The 16,314-nt window shown below is 41.1% G+C and overlaps 1 protein-coding gene across 3 annotated transcripts in view; it reads right to left on the bottom strand.

Annotated features, from left to right (window-relative positions):
• The window catches only part of plekhh3 (pleckstrin homology, MyTH4 and FERM domain containing H3), a 75,108-nt gene that overhangs the window by 31,181 nt on the left and 27,613 nt on the right, over positions 1 to 16,314 (bottom strand). For all 3 annotated transcript variants that reach the window (XM_060848671.1, XM_060848672.1, XM_060848673.1), the window contains exons 4-9: positions 10,875 to 11,069; positions 8,994 to 9,151; positions 8,557 to 8,680; positions 6,693 to 6,990; positions 3,790 to 3,997; positions 1,747 to 1,883 (exon numbers count right to left, since the gene is read on the bottom strand). In XM_060848671.1, the coding sequence (XP_060704654.1) occupies positions 1,747 to 1,883; positions 3,790 to 3,997; positions 6,693 to 6,990; positions 8,557 to 8,680; positions 8,994 to 9,151; positions 10,875 to 11,069 (1,120 nt within the window). The remainder of the gene's footprint in view (positions 1 to 1,746; positions 1,884 to 3,789; positions 3,998 to 6,692; positions 6,991 to 8,556; positions 8,681 to 8,993; positions 9,152 to 10,874; positions 11,070 to 16,314) is intronic.

Raw genomic sequence — 16,314 nt, 5'->3', positions numbered from 1 at the left:
CTTTCTATGTTTGCGTTGGTGATATAATTTCCTGTGGTGATGTCACTTCCTGTTCTTTTTCTCAGCGGGTGTAGATAGGGTCTGACTCGATGTGTTTGTTGATAAAGGTCTGGTTGGAACTCTATTAACGAACACATCGAGTCAGACCCTATCTACTTCCCCCTCCCACCGAGAAAAAGAACAGGAAATGATATCACCAACCCAAAGAAACCCAAACATATAAATAGAAAGCAGGAATCATGAGAAGTTCTTTGACGGGAGGCCCACAGAAGATGTTACCTAGTCGGGTGACAAAACGTCTGGAAATGAATCTTCCAGCTCAGCAAGCAAACCTACATCCAGAACCTCAACCTGAGCCAAAAGTCTTCTCAAAACTCACCAACAGTAATTATCATTGACAATATCACCATTCTGTTTTCAAGGATGACTTTTACAATCTTTTCTAATTTCTCTTTGTACTCCATTTTGATAATGGTCACCCTTTTCCTTATCTTTTGCATTTCTCATTCCAAAGCTTCTTTTTAAACACTACCTAGTGATCTTCTGATGTTGCAATCATTAACAGATTTGCCAAGTTTACAGTGAATAATCTCTAACTCACAACACTGAAGTCAGTCTCAATCTAGAATCTGAACTGTTTCAAGTTTCTGTCCTTCAATCACCTACAATGAATGGCCATTATTAAATAAATGCTCACCAACAGCACGGTGGCACAGTGGTTAGCACTGCTGCCTCACAGCGCCAGAGACCCGGGTTTAATTCCCATCTGGGGCAACGGTCTGTGTGGAGTTTGCACATTCTCTCTGTGTCTGCGGGTGCTACGGTTTCCTCCCACAGTCCAAAAAAAATTTTGCAGGTTAGGTGGATTGGCCATGCCCTTAAATTGCCCATAGTGTTAGGTGAAGGGGTAAATGTAGGAGAATGGGTCTGGGTGGTTTGCTCTTCGGAGGATCGGTGTGAACAGTTCATAATCTAATCTGAACTGTTAACGGAGCCTGGTTTATTACTAGGACATGGCCATATTTTGATTTGAAGATATATTGTTGAAGGAAACAATATTAACTACCTTTTAAAATGCTAGTCTGCTTATCTCAATCTATATATAAATTAAAGTAGAGGGCTCTTGAGATGTAATGGTAGGGTCCCTACAACTCAGCCAGGAGTCCTGGGCTCAAGTCACACCTGTTCCAGAGGCATGTAATATCTCTGAACAGGATTGATCGGCAATTATCAAATTTGAAGTCCCTAGGTGTGCACACAACTCTCCCAATAGTCTTAAATCCTATTCTTCATTCTATCCATAATGTTTTGCCTTAAACATTTTATTGAAGCTTTTCATTTTGCACTCATCAGGACAATTTAAAAGAATTATCACCTTAAAAGGAAACAACATTTATTCTGTTATGATAGGATAATGCTGATTTGTTAGCAAGTGCGTAGTGCTTGGTAGATATATGACCATGGAGAATGCACAAGTTAGTAATGACTGACCGTTAACTGCAGGCTTTATTTACATTTAAAACCAGACAGGGTGACACTTGTTCAATGCTTTGCTCTGAGAAGTGGGCCAAAGGCTGTCATTTGTTTTATTGCTTTCAAACAGGTATAACATATGTCCGTGTCTTGACTGCAAAGCTTTCAGTAATTATAAGTAAGCCACACTGTGAGCCTGTCTGACAATCCAAAATTTATTGTTAGTATAACAGTTTAACACAGTAGTAAACAATATAAAACTTGGATATTTACTTTTCAAACCTGGTTATAATGTCCGCTACAACAGTGTCATCTGCCACGAGCCACTGATCAGTTAAGTTCTGTTCAAAAAGAGCAAACCGATTTCGACTTTGTCCTAAACCAAGTGTCACCAGCAAACTGTTCACAACCTGCAGTGGAGCAAAGGAGAGAAGTGAGCTTAGATTGGTCACACTGGCATGTAGAAGGCAATGTGTAATGGTTTACTGTGTGTGCCATTTCATATCTGCAGCAAACTCAGTGATACATTTGGGAACATTGAGAAAATGAAAAGCATGTGACTTCCCGTTGAGCCTGGCCATATAATCTGTTGTGACAGAATCAGACCAAGAATGGGGACCCACATTTGAATCCAGTGCAAAAGAGTTAACTACTCCTGGTCAGGCCACACTGCCTTTGGATGATAGAGGAGAAAATGAGTTCAGGGTTCTGCTCTAAATCAGTGGGAAAGATAGAAACAAAAACAATTACAGCACGGGAGATGGCTATTTGACCCATTGTAACTACACTCGCAGTAAATGAGTGATCCGATCTGGTCTCAATGTTCTGCTCTTGGTCTGTATCCTGTAGGTTACAGAACTCCAACTGTAATGTCTAACTTTGTTTTTTTGAAAAGCAGTGATGAGGGTTGTTACCTCACTTTAGGGCTGTAAATTCAAGATGCTCACCAACAACCTGGTTGAGGGTGAAAACATTGCTCCTCAACCCTCTTCCAATCCTTCCACTAATTACTTTAAAACTATATCCTCTATTAAAGAAATAGGTCCTTCAAACTCATTCTAAGACCCTCAATCTTATACAGCAACCCCTTTCCCTAGGGCAACAGCTGGAGTCACTGTGGTCGACAACCAGTAGAACTGGGGCAGGGGAGAAGCTACCAAACCCCATTCAGACCAGAGCATCCCTCACTTGGATAGTTCTTAGCTTACCATCCTTCTGTGGCATATAAGAAATATTTCTTCTCCCAGACACATTTACTCCTTTACTGGTACATCAATGGCTGTATCGGTGCTTTTTCCTGCTTCTGTACCATCTGGAAAACACCATAACCTCGGCCTCCAATTTTCACCTCTCTCTTATTGGTAAATCTCAGCTCTTTCTTCAACTTTCCTGTTTGTACTTTAGAGGATCAGGGAAACTTCATTGCACGTCTTCAACCCTATTGGCTCCATTTGCTTACACTCCACTTCCTGTTAGGGTAGTGTCCCATTCTTCTAGTTTCTCCAGCTCTGTCCCATCAGTTTGGATATTGCAACTTTCTGATATCTAGCTTTTATTTTAATCAATAATTAAACTTTCCCTGAATGGCCACCCCACCATGGTTGTCAGGGCCTTTGACCTCTTTTTTGCTCTGTTTTATTCACTTCTGCTCTCACCATTTCACCCACTTCCACAGAACCATGATAGTGTTCTCCTTGGCCTAATTTTCCACCACACCAATCTCCATGTTAATCTCCACCATTTCCATTATCTCAGCTATGATGCATCTCCCACATCATTCCCTGCCTTCCCCTCTCAGTAATCCATAGGGACCATTGCCTTTGTGATACCCTGGTCCATTCCTCAAGCACCCTCATGACTTTTATTCGGCCCATGCCCGTTCCCATTCAAGTACAGGAGGTACAACCATACTCTTACATGTCTCATTGTCTGAGATCCAAAACACTCCTCCCCAGTGAATGGCAATTTACATCTACATCCTTCAATTTTGTACACTGAATTCACTGCTCATAAGGCAGCTTGTTTGATACTGTGAAGACCATATTCAGGTTGGGTGACTACATTGCAGAATATCTCTATTAATTTCAAAAGCATGGTTTTTAACATCTGATCACCTATCATTTGAAATTTTCATTTCATTCTCAGGCTAACCTCCCGGTCCTTAGCCTCCTGAAATTTCCCAATGATATTCAATGCAAATTTGAAGAACAGCAACTTGCCTTTTAACTAGACGTTATACAGCCTTCTGGACTCAAAACCCAGAGTTAACACTTTCTGTCCATAATCTGTGCCCCACTTTGTTAGCTTTTCTCTTACCTCTCCAGCTGTTGAATGCGAATTAATGGTGACCCTGCAAAATTTGGAGCCAGCGTAATGAATGGTGCAACTCATCTCCTCTCGCCGCATCAAGACCAGAATTTCTTCACAAGATGGTACATGTTTTCTGCATTTGGTTCTCATTAATGAATCTGCGATGAATTCTGCATATTTATATACTTCAGTCTCTGGAAATTGGTCCTGTGACCTATAAAGATAGAAAATATGTACAACAAAAACATAAAAAGTTAATCGTAAACTTAAAAAGAGGTGATTTCCACCTCACATCCGACTCAGAAGAGCTTCCAATTACTGGTGAAATGATTATCATCTTCCAATAAAGGATTAGTGCTCAACATTTGGAGAACAAGAGTGACACATGCTGTCAATGACTCAGAAAGAGCAGGTTTTTGATCCACATTTCTGTACAATATCACTGCAGCTAAGCAGCACACAAGCAAGGGGGGGGGGGGGGGAGAATAAATTTCACAAAGTCCCCATTTCTGGATATCCCTCCAGGTATTACAGATCAGGTGCAAACCTTTTATGTTTAAAAACATATTTTTAATACTATTTTGATTGTTCAAAGGGTTCAATGTTAGGAGTGGAGGTTGGAAGTTATGAAATTCTTAGACTGTACAAATTATAGCTTCACAGAATAATTACAGCACAAAGGAAACCATTTGACCATTAACACTGGTCTCGCTGCAAGAATAACTCAGTCCCACTTCTCCTCTCTTTCTCTGTAACACTGAATTACTTTCTCTTCATAGAATCCCTACAGTGTGGAAACAGACCATTAAGCCCATAGAGTCCACACTGCCCCCCCCCCTGCATTTCCCATAGCTAACCCAGCGAGCCTGCACATCCCTAGACGCTATGGGACAATTTTAACATGGCCATTCCACCTGACCTGCACATTTTTGGACTTGGGAAGAAATCAGAACACCCAGACAAATCTCTCACAGACACAAAGAGAATGTGCAAACTCCACACACAGTCACCCATGGCTGAAATCGAGCCTGGGTCCCTGGCACTATGAGGCAGCAGTCATTACCACTGTGCCATCATGCAACCACAGATAATTATGCAATTGTCTTCTGAAAATCATAATTGTATCTGCCTCCATCGTACACTCAGGCAATGCCTGCTCAAACCCCTCGTCATAGTCACTGGAATTCAATTTATTTCAACGTACAACAGCAAGACAAAAATACTTTATAAGTAATTTACATTAAGTGCTTACAAAGGAAGAGGAAACTGATAAAATGTCCGTAGACGTAGAGATAAGAAAAGTAACGAATGGGGTGAAAATGACGAAAGTAATGAATGCAGAAATGACTGAAAACCAGTTATAGTAGATAAATAACCAGCTCTGGATTCCTTATATCTCGGCTGCCAAAGATGGGGGGGAATGGAGATATGGAAGGACTTGCCATAATCTTCCAATTTTTCACTTGAAATTGGAGAATTGCCAGAGGATTGGAGAAGGACAAGTGTTACATGTGTTTTAAGGGTGTAAGGCATTATTGATAAGTATAGGTCACTCAGTATGACATCAGCAGTAGGTAAGGTTTTAGAAACAAGAATCAAAGAGAAAGCAACAGACACTTGGCGAAGTTTGAGTTAATTATGGAGGATCAATGCAAATCTGTAATGTTCAATTAATCTAATTGGAGTTTAACTAATTAATTAATTAATTAATCTAATTGGAGTTTTTTTAAACAAATTAACACAGAAAAGGCTGGCTAACCAAAGTCAGGCCTATAGAATAAGAGTGCCAGGTGTCACCTTGAATAAAACCTTGTCTGAAGGGCAGGAAATAGCAAATTGTGATAGTTTATTTTACACTGGAGGATGAAGCACCAAGGTGTTACCAAACAGCCAGTACTAGGATTACTTTTTCTCTTCGATACAAATAAGTTTGATATTCAAATAGAGTAAAATTTGTAGGTTCACAAAATTTGGAGTGTTGCTGACAATCAGGATGATATCAAACAACTGCAACAAGTCCATAGATGGGATGGTAGAATGGGCAGAAAGGGGACAAATGGAATTTAATATAGAGAAGTGAGAGGTGATGCACCTTGACAGAAGGGATAGGAAGTGGCAACAGAGATTCAATCACCCAGTTCTAAAGAGCCTGAATGCATGTACATTGGTCTTTGAGGATGCATTACGGATCAAGAGCAGTTAAGCAAAGGCTATGGGATTTGGGGCTTCAGAATTAAAGCAAGGGATACAAGGTGGTGAAGACAACTTTTTTTTAAACGCAGTGAAGACTGATGATGTGGAAGTCACTGTGCACAAGAATAAGAATAGGAATGAAGAATTATTTCAAAAAGAAATTACAGAGAACCAACGTGGACTTGTTAAGTCAAATGGCCTGCTTGAGCTTTAGATTAGATTACTTACAGTGTGGAAACAGGTCCTTCGGCCCAACAAGTCCACGCCGACCTGCCGAAGAGCAACCCACCCAGACCCATTCCCCTATATCTAACACTATGGGCAATTTAGCATGGCCAATTCACCTAATCTGCACATCTTTGGACTGTGGGAGGAATCCGGTGCACCCGGAGGAAACCCACGCAGACATGGGGAGAATGTGCAGACTCCACACAGTTGCCCAAGGCGGGAATTGAACCCAGGCCTCTGGTGCTGTGAGGCAGCAGTGCTAACCACTGTGCCATGGCTATGAATGTGGGATGCTTTTCCAATGACAACTGACAAAATTAAAACTCTTCACATTTACTCAAAAGTTTAAATTTTCCTCTGTACAATTTTTCTCTATTCCATGACCACGTGGATCTGGATATTCAAACATTTCACTTGTGCAATCTGGCAATGAAAACATGGAGCAGTTTTTCCTACAGTGTAGTGGCTCTGCATTTGTCTAGTCTCACCGTTTAATGTGGAACCGAAGGTATTTGAGAACAGTGTTACTGGGGAGGAAGGTAACACTCATGCAAGTCAGCAGCTGCCAGTTTCGCAGATCATTGATGCTTCCCACATGTGGGGGGTTGCTTGTCTGCTTAATCAGTTGACAGTAGACTTCATCACGGAGAGGCTCCAGGTCAAGGCAGGTTTGCAGTATACCCTGAATGAGAGGAATAGGATCTTGTTCGGTCTCTAGATGCTGCAGTGAATTGAAGACTTTGACAGCTTCATCATGGAGTGTTGTATAGCCTTTAGTGTTCTTGACTAGAAAAAAATCAGCAACAATACAACATGACCAGTCTGTCATGATAGTTCTCTACCATTTGTTTTTAATCCCACAATGTAGTATATCACCCTTCTCCTTACCCTCCACATCTTCCTGATCTTTTTCTCAAACTTTCTGAATTATTCCAAATATATAATTCAACAATAATGTTTTCCATTTGATATTAATTTATTATTTCAGGGTTTTCACAAGAATCATAGCCACAGAGTCATTCAGAAACAGACACTTCAGTCCAACCAGTCTAGGTTGAGCATAACCCTAGGAGAAAGTGAGGACTGCAGATGCTGGAGATCAGAGCTGAAATTGTGTTGCTGGAAAAGCGCAGCAGGTCAGGCAGCATCCAAGGAGCAGGACAGTCGACGTTTCGGGCATGAGCCCTTCTTCAGGAATCTGAGCATAACCCTAACTAAACTGGTCCTACCTGTCTGCACTTGGCCCATTTTCCTCCAAACATTTCCTATTCATGTAATTATCCAAATCTCTTTTAAACATTGTAATTGTACCCACATCTACCACCTCCTCAGAAGTTCATTCCACACAGAAAGCACTCTGTGTAAAAAAAAGTTGCCTCTCATAATTTCTTTAAATCTTTCTCCTTTCACCTTAAAAATATGCCCACTTGTCTTGAAATCCCCCATCCAAGGGAAAAGACACCTGCCATTCACCTGATCAATACCATCATGATATTATAAACCTCTGTAAAGTCACCCCTCAACCTCCTATGTTCCAATGAAACAGCCTACCCAGCTTCTCCTTATTACTCAAAGCCTCCATTCCCAGCAATATTCTGGTAAATCTTTGTTGAACTGTCCCCAGCTTCATAAGGTCCTTCCTATAACAGGGTGACCATAACTGGATACAGTATTCCAGAAGAGGCCTCACCAACATCCTGTACAACCTTAACATGACGTCCCAATCTTGTACATAAAGGTCTGAGCAATGAAGGCAAAAATGCTAAACACCCTCTTAATCAGCTTGTCTCCCAAGGAATTAGAGTTTCTCTGTTCTACAGCACTACCCAAGATCCTACTTTTAACTGTAGAAGTCCTGTTCTTGTTTATTTTACCAAAATGCAGTATCTCACATTTATGCAAATGACCTCTATCTGCCAATCTTCAGCCAATTGATCCAATTGGTTAAGGTCTCTTTGTAACCTTAGATATCCTTCTTCACTGTCCACTATACCACCAATATTAGTGTCATCTACAAAACTTACTAACCATGCCTTCTATACTCTTATCTAAATTATTTACATAAATGGCAAACAAAAGTGGAACCAGAACCGATCCCTCTGAAACACAGCTGATATCAGGCCTCCAGTCCGAAAAACAACACTTCAACACAACTCTCTTTGTCCTGCTGTTAAGTTAATTTTGATTCCAATTGGCAAGCTCACCCTGAATCCCATGTGATCTGACTTCACTCATACGTCTACCATGTGGAACCTTGTCAAAGGCTTTACTAAAGTCCAAGTAAACAGTGTCTACCACTCTATTTATTTGCAGAAATTTACATTCAATAACCAAAGAAGAGCTTGCACTTACGGTGGTGAGCCCCTATTCCATAGGGGAATGGAAGCAGAGGAGAATAAAGTGGGTTCTGAGTGTGCTGGAGAATAGGATTCCATTTGTAAATGTTTTCCAGAACTTCAGAATTAGTGCAGTTCTCCTGGAATAAATAAGCATTATTTTCAGGAGCTGGGGTCAGGAGTTCACCTCAATCAGAATCAGGCAAGACAGGGGGCAATTCCATAAAATACCTGATGAGAAAATCAAAAGCTAAAGACTGCACATGCTGGAAAAATACAGCAACTTAATCAGAATCCATAAACAGAAAAGGCAAGAGCTAAAAAGGAAACTCCAAATTCTGAGCTTGGTCAAAATGAATTCTTTAAATTGCATCCAAGGTTATTTAATGTCAAATGCCTGCCCATCAGTAGATCACTATATTAATAAGGAATTATGGATCCTTTGGAGAATACCTCAATGTCTTGAATTAGGAGCAGTGTTGGTGTCTCCACAGGAGCTTTACAATTGATGACATTCTGGATAGCACAGGCCCACTGAATGCACTGGTTCAGGTGCTTTGTGTACAGTTGGTAGTGATGTTTCCGTCCATACACTGTGATGTTCCAGTAGCCTGAAAATAACCATGAAATTATCAGAACTAATTTCCTGTGTTTATTCAATAAGGTTAAGGTCAAGCACTGTGTAACTGTACAAAGCTAGTGTTTACTCAGGATAAGGATCACTCACTGTGTAAAAGTACAGAATCAGTGTTTATTCAACAGGGTAAGGGTCTCTCACTATAACTGTACAGAATCAATGTTTATACAGGGTTAAGGGTCACTCACTGTAACTGTACAAAGTCAGTGTTTATTTACACATTGGTATCATGTTGCTGATCAGTGAAATTTTTAGTTACACAAGGAATTAACAGCGAGATGAGAAAGAGAGGAGAACCTAGGCAATAACAGAATATAAATAAGGAAATGACAGAAATATGCAAGGCCATTGACTAAATAACATTAAGAGATTCTACAGATTTATGAATCTTAAGAATTGAACTCCATATGAACAAAAAGGTTTGTGAAGCGAAATATCAGGGTAAATGAAAAAAGGCATTTCAAAGCAGAGGATATGTGAAACAAGAGGTCACGCATGGATAGGAGGATAATCACAAATATTAACTATACAATATAAATAGGCCATTTGGCACAACCAGTCTCTGCTGGAGTTTATGGTCAATTCAAGTCTCCTCTGTTTTTACTACTTTAACCCTATCAATGTGGGCGGCACAGTGGCACAGTGGTTAGCACTGCTGCCTCACAGCACCAGAGACCCGGGTTCAATTCCTGCCTCAGGTGACTGACTGTGTGGAGTTTGCACATTCTCCCCGTGTCTGCGTGGGTTTCAACAGGGTGCTCCGGTTTCCTCCACAGTCCAAAAAGATGGATGACAGTACAGCATTCTTTCCTTTACTGGATGAGGTTTTGAATACAAGATTCGGGATTAATGTTGGAAGGTTTATTTGGTTTTGTTTTCCCCCTCAGAACAGTGCAGTTGAGGGCTGAATTGAAGTGTGCAAAATTATGAGAGGCTTGAACAAAGAGCACAGGGAAGACCTCTTTTCTCCAAATGGAGGGTTGAGGATGTCATTTACCAGGGGAACAGATAAAAAGTGATTGGTAGAAAGATTAGAAGGGACATGAGGAAAACCTTTTTCACCGAGAGTGGCAGGTAACATTCCACATTCTGCGCATGCTGATCAGCACACTGACACACCGACTTCTAGTTTGGGAAATGGGTACACAGTTGCTGGGAGTCTGGAATTTTCTTCCCAGTTGAATGGTTGGGGTGAAAACCCTCAACTTATTTGACAGGAACCTGGATCTGCACTTAAAGCAAGGCTATGGGCCAAGTGCTGGAAAGTGTGATTAGAATGAGTGCTAGTTTACTCAGCTAGTACAGACACAATGAGCTGAATGGCCTCTTTCAGTGATGTAATTTTCACATGGTTCCTATATCCAGCACAAACAAGCAAGTCCAGAGATGATGCATAAACTCCTTGCACTTGCCTATACCTTTGATGCTAAGAAAGAAAATGGGCCATTTCCACACCTCCTATCACTGATCTTGTACTCCATTCACTTTCAGCTTCTTCTCATTTCCCTTGACTCCTTGATTCTCATTTCTCTGATAGACATGCAACCCAAGAACGTTACTGTCACTGTTTGTAATTTCTAGTTTGGGGGATTGATTTGGTGAATAATGGTTTTATATACACCGAAGAGCCACAAATGCTTCATATTGCTACCTGCTGCCAGTTGTTACAGGATCGAATATCCGTTTGGAATCTTTACCTGTTCCCTTGTATGTGCCCTTATCAGGCCAGAGTACAGAGCATAGACTGGTCAGGACCAACATGCCAAGTCGCTTTGCATTCAGTTCATTATTGGTGTAATAATCCAGCGAATCCTGTGTCAGCACAAACCAATGTTTCCGAACCCTTAGCCAAGGTGCCTTCACATTATGCTGTACCTCTTTAAACAGCCAACCTAGCAATGAACAAGAGGAACAGATAAGAAATGGGTATCATCGTATCTGGAACTTAAGATTTAGGAACAGGGTTGGCCACTCTGTGCTTCTCCATCATTCAATAAGAGAACTGGGATTTTTTTAAGCAGCAGCTGACTAAGAAGCGAATAAAAAGGACGAAAATTGATCACAAAGGTAAATAGACAATACATATAAATACACACAGCAAGAATTCAAGGGATATAAAAAGAAAGGATAGCTAATATAAGTGTTGGAGGATGCAACTGGAGAATTAATAATAGGGAACAAGGAAATAGCAGATAACTTAAAGCAGTCTTCACAATGGAGGACTCAATAAACATCCCAAAGATAACAGATAAGCAAAGTGCAAATGGAGGAAAGATCATATCACAGTATCTATTGTGTGGGATTAAATATTTTGTAATGGGATTAAAAACAAACCGGTCACCAGTACTTGATTGCCTGCATCCAAAGGTTTTAAAGGAAGTGGCTGTAGAGATAGTGGAGGCATGGCTTGAAGTATTCCAGAACTTTGTTTCCAGAAAGTTCTGGTTGACTTGGAAACCACTAACATGATGTCCCTGATCAAGATAGGGGGAGATGGAAACTAGAAAACTACAGGCTATCACATCATAGGATTAACATCTGTCATTGTGAAAATGCTAGAATCATAAAACATTTGGACCAAATTAGTCATTCGGCCCATTGAGTTTGTTCTACCATTCGATGATGGCTGATATGTTTCTCAATCCCATTCACCTGCCTTTCCCCTGTAACCTTTGATCCCCTTACTAATCATGAGCTTATCTATCTCTGTCTTAAATACATTCAATGACTTGGTCTTCACAGTCTTCTATGGCAATGTGTTCAACAGATTCACCACTGTCTGACTGAAGAAATTCCTCTTCATCTTCATTTTACAGGGTCATCCATTTATTCTGAGGCTATGCCCTCAGGTCCTAGTCTCTGTTACTAGTGGAAACGTCTTCTACATGTCCAGACCTCTCATTATTCTGTAAGTTTTAATTGGATATCCCCTCATCCTCCTAAACTCCACTGAGTAAGTCCAGCCTCAGAATCCTCAACCACTCCTCAAATAACAAGCCCTTCATTCCCAAGATCGTTCTTGTGAACTTGCTCTAGACTTCCTTCAAGGCCAGCACACCTTCCCATATATACAGGGCCCAAAACTGCTCACAATATTCTAAATGTTGTCTGACCGGAGCCTTGCATAGCCTCAGCAGTACATCTCTGCTCACATATTCTAGCCCTCTTGAAATGAATGTCACCATTGCATTTCCCTTCCTAACTATCAAGTGAACTTGCTTGTTCGCCTTAAAAGCGAATCCTGAACTAGGACTCCCAGGTCCCTTTGTGATTCAGATTTTTTAAGCCTTTCCCCATTTAGAAAATAGTCTACATCTCTGTTCTTCCTACCGAAGCGCATAACCTCACACTTTCCTATACTGTATTGCATCTGCCACTTCTTTGCCCATTTGCCTGGCATGTCCAAGTCCTTCTGTAGCCTCTCTGCTTCCTCAACACTAGCTGTCCCTTGACTTAACTTTGTGTCATATGCAAACATAGCAACAACACCCTCAGTTCCTTCATCCAGATCATTAATGTGTAACGTGAATATTTTTGCTCTCAGCACTGACACTTGCAGAACTCCACTAGTCACTGGCTGACATCCCTGAAATAGACCCCTTCATCCCTTTTTCTGCCTTCTGCCAGTCAGCCAATCCTCTGTCCATTCCAGCACCTTGCCCTTAACACCACAGGCTCTTACCTTATTTAGCAGCCTCCTGTGCAGCACCTTGTCAAAGGTCTTAAGGAAATCCAAATAGATCACATCCACTAACCCTCCTTTGTCTAACTTGCTCATTACCTCATCGAAGAATTCTAATAGATTTGTCAACCATGAACAGCTCTTGACAAAGTCATGCTGACTCAGCCCTATTTTGCCATGCAGTTTCAAATACTACATAATCTCATCCTTAATAACAGACCCTAAAATTGTGCTGATGACTGAGGTCAGGCTAACCAGTCTATAACTTCTTGTCTTCTGACTCCCTCCCTCTATTCTTAAACATGGATGTTACATTAGCCATTTTCTAGTGTTCTGTGATCCTCCCTGAGTCCAGTGATTCCTGAAAGATCACAATGACTCCACAATCTCCTCAGCTATCTCCTTTAGAACTCTGGGGTGTAGTCTATCCAGTCTGAGTGATTTATCCATTTTCAGCTTCCCCAGCACCTTCTCCTTAGTGACGGCAACTACACTCAGCTCTGCCGCCCTGACCTCCTTGAAGTTCTGGTATGCTGCTGGTGTTGTCCTCTGTGAAAAGTGATGCGAGTACCTATTTAGTTCCTCTGCCATTTCTTTATTCCCCATTACTACTACTCCAATCAGTTTTCCAACACTCTGGTCTCTCTCTTACATAGAATTTTTAAAAACTCATAATTCCTTAGATATTATTAGCTAGTTTACTCTCATATTTCATCTTGCCAGTGCTTTCTTCATTATTCTCTGCTGGTTATTAAAGGCTTCCCAATCCACTGCCTTCCCACTCATGTTCACAGTGTAGGTTCTCTCTTTTGTTTTTATGCTGTTCCAGACTTTGCTTGCCAGACACAGTTGCCTTGTTCTCCCTTTACTTTGATTTTTCTTCCTTGGGATGAATTTCTGCTGTACCTTCCAAATTATCTCCAGAAACTCCTGCCATTGCTGCCTACCATCTTCCCTGCAAGGTTCCCCTTCCAGTCAAGTCAAAGTATATTTAGAAAAGCTTAACACAATCAAAAGTCAATATGGTTTTGTGAATGGGAAAACAGGTTTGACAAATTGGCTAGAATTTTTTGAGGATATTAAAGAGTTGAAGAAGTGGAACTGGTAGAAGGCATTTGACAAGGTGGCACATAAAAGGGTATTGCACATGACAGAGTTAATGATATTGAGTATACTGTAGTGGCATTTACTGAGAATTGGTAAACATACAGAAGACAGAGTTCGGATTAACAGGTCTCTTGCAGGTTGGAAATACATCACTAGCAGAATGCCACAAGGATCAGTCCTAGAGCCTCAATTATTTACCATCTACATTAATGATTCAGAGGAGGGGTTAGAGTGTAATGTTTCCAATTTCACTGATGATATAAAAATAGGTAGGAGAGCATGTTGTGATGAAGACATAGGAATCTCCAAGGAGTGAGTGGGCAAAATTTTGGCAGATGGAGTTTAATGTAGGAAGAATCAAAGATGAACTATTGTTTAAGTGGAGAGAGACTCTAAACAAAGGGCAGCAGCTGTTTTGACCCGCATATTTATTGAAGGAATACAATGGCATTGGAGATATTATAGCCAATACAGAAACATGGCAATGTAGAGAAGGACTGGCAACTTAATGTGCCAGGGTACAGGTGCTTTAGGAGAGTGGAAGGAAGAGGAGGGGGAGTTCCATTTTTGATTAAAGGGAGTATCACAGCAGTAATCAGAGAAGAAATAACTGAAGGATCATCCGGTGAGGCTTTGTCAGTGGATCAAAGAAATAAGGAGGGGATGGTGACATTATTGGGATTCTATTATAGCCCCCAAATAGTCAATGGGAATTAGAGGAACAAATAGGCAGGAAAATCAGGGAAACTTGCAGGAGGAATAGAGTTGTCATAGTAGGGGATTTTAATTTTCCTAACATAGTTTGGGACTGCCAGAGCGTTAAGGGCTTAGATGGGGTGGAATTTGTTAAGTGCGTTCAGGAAAGTTTCCTCAAGCGGTATAAAGAGGTTCCTACTCGGGAGGGGGCAAAATATGACCAACTCTTGGGAAATAGGGTACGACAGGTAACAGACATGACAGTGGGGGAGCATTTCTGGACTAGTGACCATAGTACTATTAATTCTAAAAGTTATGGAAAGGGACAAAACTGGTCCACATATTCAAGTTCTAAATTGGGACAAGGAGAATTTTGATGAATTAGACAGGAGCTTAAAGGGGTTGATTGGAGTACTTTGTTTGCAGGGAAAGGGACATCCAGCAAGTGGGAGGCCTTTAAAAGTGAGATAGCTAGAGTCCAAGGTCTACATGTTCCTGTGAGGGTGAAGGGCAAGGTCAGCAGGAATAGGGATCCCTGGATAACAAGATATTGAGACTTTGACCAGAAAGAAGGAGGAGGCATGGCTCAATTACAGACAGTTGGGATCAAGGGAATCCTTGAAGGTATACAGGGAATACACGAGTTTACTGAAGAAGAAAATCAGGAGGGCAAAAAGGGGGCACGAGATAGCTTTGGCTCAGAAGATTAGGGTGAATCCAATGTGGATCAGCTGTATTCCTGATGAAGGGCTTTTGCCCAAAATGTCGATTTTACTGCTCCTTGGATGTTGCCTAAATTGCTGTGCTTTTCCAGCACCACTCTAATCTAGACTCTGGTTTCTAGCATCTGCAGTCATTGTTTTTACCTAGCTTTCAGAGCGCCGCTCCTTCATCAGGTGGTTATGGAGGACACAATTGTAAGGCACAGAATTTATAGCAAAAATGTACAGTGTGATGTAACTGAAATTATACATTGAAAAATACCTTGACTGTCTGTTGAGTCTTTCATCTGTTGGAATACCATGATAGTTTCACTTCTTTCATGTGTAAATCACAATACATTTTTTAAAAAGTTGCATTCTCAGGTTAACTGTAATAATTGGTGTTTGCTTAACAATATGTTGAAGGTGTTAGCCCCGTGTTCTCTGTCTACGCCATGATGTTTAGATTGATTCTAATCTAAAAAGTGAGATAACAGAGTTTTACATGAATTCATGCAGTTTTTGAGCAAAGTACAATGTAACTTTGCAAGTACAAATTCACCCCACAAACGTATATGCATGTGTGTGCATGTGGTGCCTCTGGTTGGGGTCTTGAGTATGTGAGAGAGAGTGTATATGTGTGTGATTATGTAAGTGTAGAGTGTTTGTTGTTTGATGGCAAGCAGTGGCAGTGTGGGGAAAGTCTGGGCGAGTCTTCCCCACACCGCCACTTCTTACCTTTAAACTACTGTCAAACCTCAAACAGATCTTTGTTCGTAGCAAGCTTCCCGGCTTTCAGGACAACTCCACACACCCTGTCACGGTACGTACTGCAAGACATGTCAGAGTGTGGACGTGTATACCACCATTACACGTGGGGACATCTCCCACCATGTACGTGGCAGGTACTCATGTGACTCAGCCAACGTTGTCTATCTTATACGCTGCAGG

This window comes from Hemiscyllium ocellatum, chromosome 32 (assembly GCF_020745735.1).
Source record: "Hemiscyllium ocellatum isolate sHemOce1 chromosome 32, sHemOce1.pat.X.cur, whole genome shotgun sequence".
Taxonomy (NCBI): domain Eukaryota; kingdom Metazoa; phylum Chordata; class Chondrichthyes; order Orectolobiformes; family Hemiscylliidae; genus Hemiscyllium; species Hemiscyllium ocellatum.
The sequence above is the reverse complement of the archived record's forward strand: the minus strand, read 5'-3'. Positions and strand labels throughout refer to the sequence as shown.